Genomic DNA, 8,760 nt, shown 5'->3' with positions numbered 1-8,760 from the left:
GTTGAATCTTTTTCAGGTGTTGAGCTGAATGTGCCGCAAGATTTGGATCTTTTGATTTGTTGGCCACGGGGCCTCTCTTATATGGGCGGAATTCCATATGTGTAAAAGGGTTGCACCCTTCTTCTTGATTTGTTGTTAATGATGTAAGCCCAAGGGCAATTTATTTATTATACTCATGTTGTATTTACTTGTATACGAATGAGAGCAATGTTATTCACTTCTACAAGTTGAATATATGAGTTTATTTCGGCATGTTATCTCTGAAATGAAATTTAGTAAATGAAATTGGTAATACTTCGAGTAATAAAAAGTGGGGCGTGACAGACATTAACATCTACAAGAGAAGAAAAAAGGAATAGAACAAAAAAGGAATGAGGGGAGGAGGGATACAGAATGAAAAAGTTTTCAATTTTTTACAAACTATCAAAAGGTAAGGGAATTAAGATAAAGTAAATTAATAGAAATAAAAAATGAAGAGAAAAGTGTAAAACAGTAGATGATAATATTCATATTGTAGGCATCTTATGAAATTAATCTTCATGTTTTAGGCACATAACAATAATGTTATATCGAAAGCTGCATTGGCTCAACGTGTACGACGAGAACGCGAAATAAATGATAAGGCAAGCTCTTCATATCAATTGGGACAACGTTCACGACGTGAACGAGAGAGATCAAGAGAATTAATTCCACCAAGCACAACTAATACTCCACCACCTCAGAAAGGAGTAACGTTTATACATCTTGCTTCACCAAGCACATCTTTAGCTTCACAAAGGAAGTGGTAAAACATTATATTTATTTCTACAAATACATATTCTTATTGTTAAGATTTTATTTTATAAATTTTATTTTGTACATAACAAATATTTGTAGGCCTACCCATGCAAGCTCATTCCTCCATGAGACTAGGAATATCGGTGTTGTTATTCGTGATGAGTGCAATCTGAATATTATCCGCAATTCTAAGGTAAGTATAAATATCAAGTTCAACATATTCTTTTTTCGTAATCTTAATAAATTCTATAAATACATGTTCTTTTTCGTATTCTGAATAAATTTTATTTATTTTTGGTAGGCAAATTAAAAGGAAAAGGGCAAGGCAATGTGTAAAGGAAAAGAAAAGGCAACTTCTTTTGACAAAAGAAAGGAAAACACATGTCCAATGATATATATTCAACATCTTTAAAAAAATATTTATTGAGTAAAACAAAGCCAATCATATTGTTTAAGTGAACATTGATCATGTATATTTTTTAAAATGTAAACTGTGTTGTCAATTTTTTTTGTGTGCTCTTTGTTTTCTGTACACTCAAACAAAGTATTTTTAGCTCTCTTTTACATTTCCTAAAAATAATTGTAACATTTATCAACTCCAAGAAAAACTTTATAACATCTAAGCAAAGGAACAGAGGAACATAGGCATAGAAAATATTTTTAATTTTCTTAAAATCATCATGAGGCAAGAAGAAAGAGAAAACAATTATTAAAAAACAAATTGTTATATCACAAGGCATGAAGAGGGAAAATGAAGCAAAATGGAAAAGGAAGAAATGTAAAAATATAAAAATATTCTTAAAATTATCACAAGGCAGGAAGAAAAAGAAATAAAATAGTATACGATAATATTTGTATGTTAGGTATCAATGATATAATGTTCACATTTTAGGCACACAATAACAATGTTATATCGAAAGCTACATTGGCCCAACGTGCACGGCGAGAATGGGAAAAATTAAGAGAATGTATTCAACCGAGACAAACTTCTTTAATACCGTGTCGTCGTAGTCGTGCTTGCTTGGAACTAGGAACAAAGGCAACTGAGGATACTCGGTCGGCGCAAAAACGAACAATGGTTGCACATCCTTCCACATGTTCGTTCTCAATGCCAAGCACATCTTTAGCTCCACAAAGGAATTGGTAAAAGACTGTGTTTAATTCTTCAAATACATAATCTTACTATTACCATTCTATTTTAATTTACAACCTACAAATATTTGTAGGCCTACTCTTACAACTCCTTCCCTTCAAGAGGATCTATGTACTAATGAGGAATTATAGGATATGCCTATGAGTCCAATGGTTGGTACTCGAGCACATATAAATTCATGTCGTCATTCTCTTGGCAAGATGGATGTATTATGTCTTTTCTGTTCAGCATTACATTGGATGGATGAAAAATTAGTAAAATCATCTCCAAACCGTCCTCTATTCGGAACATGTTGTTCAAAAGGGAAGGTTAAGCTTCCTCTGCTTATTACACCCCCTTCACTTCTTCAAGCATTATATGATGGGAATGATGATAAATCAAAATTGTTTCGACGTTATACTCGAGTGTACAATGCAACCAATGCTTTTACAAGTCTTGGTGCTACATTAGATCCAAGAGTACTTACTGGAAGAGGCCCTACATCATTCACTATCCATGGGGAATTGCGACATCGAACAGGATCACTACTACCACAATCAGGGCAAGATGCAGCTTATGCGCAATTGTACATTTATGACCCTGATTCAGCTTTAGAAGTTCGCAATCGTAGAAATCCTCAATTAATAAGAGATGTTCTAAAAACTATTCAAGATAGTTTATTACAGGTTAATGCATTCGTCGATAAATTTCGCCAGGCTCATGCAATTTTGAATCAATTAGCCTTGACAGGACGAAATTTGCCTGCTCATTTCCACTACAGTTCATCGATAGATCGACGACGGTATAACCTACCAACTATAGATGTGATTACAGTTATAATACTAGGTGATGAAACCAAGGTTAGTGGAATGAGAGATGTTATCTTACATTTACATGGAAATAATGAGCTAATGCAAATCAATGAATGTCACCCAGCATATTTGCCATTACATTATGTTTTATTATTTCCACATGGTGAGCTTGGGTGGGAACCTGAGATGAAACTGTGGGATGTTGAACGTGATCGGCCTTCAACTGATTGGCTTACTCAAATGGATTTTTATAGTTATCGTTTGTTTGAACGACCCATAGAGTATTCAACAATTTTGAGAGCTGGAAAATTGTTCCAAGAGTTTTTGGTTGATTCTTGGGCTGCAACTGAACAAAATAGGTTGACTTACTACAAGCTTAATCAAGGGAAGATCCATGCTGAACTTTACCAAGATTTGACAGATATTGATTCAAATGACCTTCAACCCAATCAAATTGGTCAAAGGTTTGTTTTGCCATCTTCATTTCCTGGAGGTCCTAGACACATGTTTGAAATCTTTCAAGACTCAATGGCTATCACACGATACAACCAATATCCAGACATTTTTCTCACCATGACTGCAAATCCTAATTGGCCAGAAATTACTTCAGCATTATTACCGCACCAAAAGCCTATTGATCGTCCTGATTTAATTGCCGTGTTTTTGAGTTAAAGAGAAAGTGCTTGATGAAGGAGATAGAAACAATCCAAGTGTCTGGTAATAAAGTTGCACATGTTTTTACAATTGAATTCCAAAAGCGAGGCCTTCCTCATATGCATGCACTTTTATTTCTTAAGGGTCCAGACAAAATTCGGACATGTGCTCAAGTAGACAAATTGGTTTGTGCAGAATTTCCAGATCCAAAAGATGAACCTATGCTTTTTGAAACTATGAAGTGTTGTACGGTACATGGACCATGTGGTGCTCGAAATCCACAAGCACCATGTATGGAAAATGGTAAATGCACTAAGAGATACCCTCAAGCGTTCGCAGAAACAACTACTATGGATCAAGATGGATATCCTATCTATCATCGTCGCAATAATGGTCAAGCTCATATTGTGAGGGGGAAAGAAGTTGATAACAGAGACATCATACCATACAATGCATATCTTTCTAAACGTTTTAACTGTCACATAAATGTGGAAGTTTGTGCCGGAATGAGATGTGTCAAGTATATACACAAGTACATTTATAAGGGTTATGATTGTACAACGATGGTGTTGGGATTGATAAATGAGATCCAACAATATCTTAATGCGAGGTATATTGGGCCTCTAGAAGCCGCTTGGCGAATATTTGGTTATCCATTGCATGCAGAGATACCAACAGTTGTACGCTTAGCACTTTATTTATGTAAAACCCAAGTTGTGTGTAGGATTATTTTATTGGATAGATTAGTAATTAAATTAACTTATATGAGTCATTTATTAATATCAAAGAATTAGTTATGAGATGACATTATATTTCCTATTACTTAGATGGGTAATTTTGTAACTTTAAGAAATTAGGTTAATAAGCCCACCTATTGTGGCTTCAAGTCTTGGAAAACAAACAAAACAGAGGCTATGAATTGCTCCATAGGCGGCTAGGGTTTGAGAAGGTAAAAGAAAAAAAAAAGAAAAGAAAAAGAGAAGAGAGGCTTGTGCTGCAGAAAAGGTTTGGAAGAGTTAAAGGTGAAGGCAGCAAGCAAGGGTTTGGAAAAGTTTAAAATTAAAGAAAAGAAACCCAAACCAAGGAAGAGGGAGGATTCATAAGAGTGGTGGTTTTGCTTTATTCATCACTTAGGTAAGATTTATTTTATTGTATTCTTATCTATGATTTTGGTGTTAATATATCAATAGATGATTTTATGGGCATATATGATTAAATAGATATATTGATGTAGTCTATGTTGGGGGTCTCGGTTTCACTCAATTTTAGAGTATATTTTGCATCCCATTTGGGTGGTTCATATTTTGAGATTGATATGTGATGGGTTAAGTTTAATGGTGGTGTATTTGTGGGATACACGATTGACTACAAGCAATTACAAATTTTTACATGTATATAAACAACAAGAGAATAATATGGGTTGAGAATTTCAATGGAGGTTATTTATTTGTTTTGATGCTAAATCGTGGGAGTTCCTAATAGACTATTGGGTTAATTTATTCTATTGTTGTTACAAGAAGAGATGGATGGGTGTACATAATAATTGTTTATGCGGTGTAATATTTTATTAGGTTTGTGAGATTGAGGTGGATCTTGATAATTTGAGATTAGCTTGGGAAATATTATTTTAGCTGTTTGAGGTAAGTAACCCTCTATCACTGTTGGTTCATTTTTATTCCTATCGAATCGTTTAAAATCATAAATATTTATTTATAGCCTTTATGTTCTCTTAAAATAAAATATGGGTCAAGTATAAAACAACATTGAATATTATTATGAAAATTATTTGAATATTTGGTTAAACTATTCTGAAAATTGTACTAAACGTTTATTCATGAAAACTTCGAATGTTTTATTTAAAAGTTGTGTATTGTTTGAATTTTGAACATCACTCTAGTCTGACTATGATTTGGACCCTAGCCAATGGGGGTTATTTATTGGCACAGAAACTAGTTTCTTTTGGGGCTTTACCACCGGCCTATGTGTGGTTCTGGGCCTTGTCACGGGCTATGTGACCGTAGTCAGTAAGACTTGGGTTTTGTGAATCAAATCATTGAACCATCTGAATATCGAACCATCGATTTGAACAACGAATTACTTTGAATTATCTTGTTGGCTTTTCATTTAAAATGTATTGTACATTGATTATTTTTAGCTATGAAACCACCTTGCAAATAATTGTTCATTTATTGAACTGTAGAAAAAAATTATATTTATTGGTTATCGATTTATTTATTTATTTTTGTATACTTGATCCAGCTAGCAGTGATGGTTGGTTATTTACTGGGCTATCTAGCTTACTCTTATTTTTTTTCAGATTCTGAAGAGTAGAGCTGCGCGGGATCTTTTTTACATGTGAGAGTGCCGAGAGTAGGACCATGATTTAAGTACTTGGATTATTGTTTTGTTAGTGGATTAAATTAGTGGACATGGTGGACATTTTCATATGAGAACTATTTATTTTTATGGATTTTGGCATTATGACAATTAAGGATTTAATTTGAGTATTTTATTTTGTGGGTTATGTGATTGGATTCTTAGCCTTGCATGCTTACTTATATGAGTGTGCGGCGTTGTCACAGAGCTTGGGGCGTGACAATTTACCTGGAATGCACCGAGTTCTTTTTAATCCTGATGAATCATCAGAAGCAATTGTTTCTAGAGCTGGCCAACAAATGTCAACTCTTACTGGTTTTTTTGCATGTTGCGCTTCTATGGAAGAAGAATGTCCATTCACTTACCAAGAATTTCCACAACATTTTGTTTGGCTTAATTCAGAAAAGTGATGGAAACCAAGGCAGCAGGGCTATGCAATTGGTAGAATGTACTTTGCTAGCCCTAATTGTGGTGAGAGATTTTATTTGTGTTTGCTATTAACTGTTGTCAAAGGACCAAAATCATTTCAATGTTTACGCATGGTCAACAATGTTTTGCATGATACATTTAAATCAACATGTGTTGCAAGAGGACTTTTAGAAGATAATGAAGAATGGATACAATGCCTTAAAGAGGCTGCAGTTATGAAAACTGGTTATCAATTAAGGAGATTGTTTACTATTATTCTTACTCAGTGCTCTCCACTACAACCATATGCATTATGGAATCAATTTTCAATGCATATATGTGATGATCTTGCACATAAGATTCTAACATTGTTTGCCATTTCTGAACCAACTGAGGCTCAAATTGAAGACTATGGTCTATATCTTTTGAATCAAATGCTCCAAGAATTAGGAAAAAGTTTAATTGACTTCTCGCCAATGCCACAACCTTCTACAAATTGGAGTGCAGTAGTTGGTAACAGGTTGATATTCGAACATCAACAACTGCATAATGAGGCACAACAGGCAGATGCATAAATTATTATTGATCGCCTCAACAATGATCAACGAACAGCTTATGATGCAATCACTTCCTTAGTCTTTGAAAATAAAGGAACTATTTTCTTTTTGAATGGAGGTGCCGGAACAGGGAAAACGTTTTTATACAATGCGATGGCATTAAAGTGTCGCAGCCTTGGCCATATTGTTATTACTGTGGCTTCATCTGGAATTGCATCATTGTTATTGGTAGAAGGTCGTACTGCTCATTCAACATTTTCCATTCCGTTGGATGTATTGGAAAATTCAATTTGTGGATTTAGCAAGCAATCATAACAAGCAGAATTGTTTAGAGAAACAAAACTTATAATCTGGGATAAAGTTCCTATGCAGCATAGACATTGTGTTGAGGCAGTTGATCGCACACTTCGGGACACTTGTGATAGTGAAGAGCCATTTGGGGGTATCACTGTTGTTCTTGATGGAGATTTTCGACAAATCTTACCAGTTATAACCAAAGGAGTCCGTGAGCAAATTGTGAATGCATCATTAAGACACTCTTTTCTATGGAAGGATATACATGTTCTGTCTTTAAATTTGAACATGCGCTTGAATCATGCAAATCTTGAAAATGCTAATTTTGCAAAATTCTTGATGGAGGTAATATTTCTTCAAACTTTTTCTCTATTATATGCTTCTTTTAAATTGATGAAATATATTTACGTTTATGTACTTTAATTGATTTTACTTACTATTTTATTTATTTATTTTTATAAATAGATTGGGACCAATCCTCAGGAAATTGTTAAACTTCCATCAGCAATACACAAATGTCAAGATCTAAAAGACATAATCTCAGTAGTTTATCTGCAACTGGATGTGGCAATGACATCGACTGCAACATTTTTAACTGAACGTACAATTCTTTCTGCACGGAATGATGATGTCAGTGCTATCAATGCTGCAGCATTGAATATTTTTCCCGGCAGCACACATACTTATTTGGCAGCAGACAAAATGTCTGAAGATGATGAAATTGATCGTACTATAATAAATTGATATCCTAATGAATATTTAAATTCATTAGATCCTCCTGGGCTACCGGCTTTTAAGGTAGAGTTGAAAGTGGGTTGTCTTATAATGTTGTTAAGAAATATTGCACTAAAAGATGGACTGTGCAATGGCACAAGATTGATGGTTTCTAGATGCAATACTCTCATAATTGAAGCTCAAATTTTAATTGGAGAAAAATGTGGCAATTTGGTATTCATACCAAGGATATCCTTGACACTGTCTTCTTCAGAAATGCCTTTCCGAATGACAAGACGTCAATTTCCAGTTCGATTGGCATATGCCCTGATCATTAATAAATCTCATGGGCAATCTGTGAAATTTTTTGGAGTTGATTTGTGCACACTAGTGTTTAGTCATGGGCAATTGTATGTGGCCCTATCTAGATGCACATCATTTGATCGTATAAGTGTCGTCCTTCCTAATGATGAGCCAGATTCTACTACAAACATTGTTTATCCTGGAATTTTGTTATAGTGTTACTTATGGATCAAACCACTTTTGTCAAAAGGTACAATTTATTTATTGATAAATTTGTTTCTATTGATTACAAATTGTTATTTTTAAAATATTTTACTATATGTGTCGACTTTTGTAGGATTGGGTTAAAAAATATATGGAGCTCAAAAATATAAATACAACTAGATTGCTTCGATGGGGATATAACAAGGTAATTTCAATTTGAAAGTGTTTTGATATATATATAAATTTTTTTTTGCTAATATACTAACTTTTTTTTTATTTTCATAAATTAGTAGATTGTCGTGCATGCTCCTCACTGGGGATACATACAAGTTGATACGAGGACTTTTTGGAAAGTGATGAGGCGCTCCTAGGATTTCTAAGAAAGAACAAGTTTGAATCTCATATTTATTTTTGTGAAAAGCGTACATATGCTAGCTACGATCCATATTTTGTAAAGTTTACAATCGATGTGAAATTTATTACTTACAATAGTTTTGTAAAGCCTTTTATCTATGTGAAATTTATAACT

At 33.9% G+C, this 8,760-nt stretch overlaps 2 protein-coding genes across 2 annotated transcripts; both read left to right on the top strand.

Moving 5' to 3' along the window:
• Positions 1–2,169: 2,169 nt before the first annotated feature.
• On the top strand, positions 2,170–3,393 carry LOC145791266 (uncharacterized). The gene is made up of 2 exons (XM_082871610.1): positions 2,170–2,884; positions 3,002–3,393. Exons 1-2 carry the CDS (start codon positions 2,170–2,172, stop codon positions 3,391–3,393), a joined length of 1,107 nt encoding a protein of 368 aa, XP_082727736.1.
• Positions 3,394–3,407: 14 nt separating this feature from the next.
• LOC145791265 (uncharacterized) lies at positions 3,408–8,243 on the top strand. The gene is made up of 4 exons (XM_082871609.1): positions 3,408–4,055; positions 7,089–7,355; positions 7,476–7,737; positions 7,783–8,243. Exons 1-4 carry the CDS (start codon positions 3,408–3,410, stop codon positions 8,241–8,243), a joined length of 1,638 nt encoding a protein of 545 aa, XP_082727735.1.
• The last annotated feature ends 517 nt before the right edge of the window (positions 8,244–8,760 follow it).

This window comes from Camellia sinensis, chromosome 5, assembly GCF_055761805.1.
Source record: "Camellia sinensis isolate YWXY chromosome 5, ASM5576180v1, whole genome shotgun sequence".
Taxonomy (NCBI): domain Eukaryota; kingdom Viridiplantae; phylum Streptophyta; class Magnoliopsida; order Ericales; family Theaceae; genus Camellia; species Camellia sinensis.
This window is presented reverse-complemented; position numbering and strand designations above follow the sequence as displayed.

Excerpts from the sequence above, each read along its gene's own strand:
- LOC145791266 (XM_082871610.1), top strand. The coding sequence starts at position 2,170 with ATGGATGAAAAATTAGTAAAATCATCTCCAAACCGTCCTCTATTCGGA. Across the intron at positions 2,885-3,001 it reads TGTTTTATTATTTCCACATG|AGTATTCAACAATTTTGAGA; the intron begins GTGAGCTTGGGT and ends AACGACCCATAG.
- LOC145791265 (XM_082871609.1), top strand. The coding sequence starts at position 3,408 with ATGAAGGAGATAGAAACAATCCAAGTGTCTGGTAATAAAGTTGCACAT. Across the intron at positions 7,356-7,475 it reads TTGCAAAATTCTTGATGGAG|ATTGGGACCAATCCTCAGGA; the intron begins GTAATATTTCTT and ends TTTTATAAATAG. Across the intron at positions 7,738-7,782 it reads TGAAGATGATGAAATTGATC|ATCCTCCTGGGCTACCGGCT; the intron begins GTACTATAATAA and ends TAAATTCATTAG.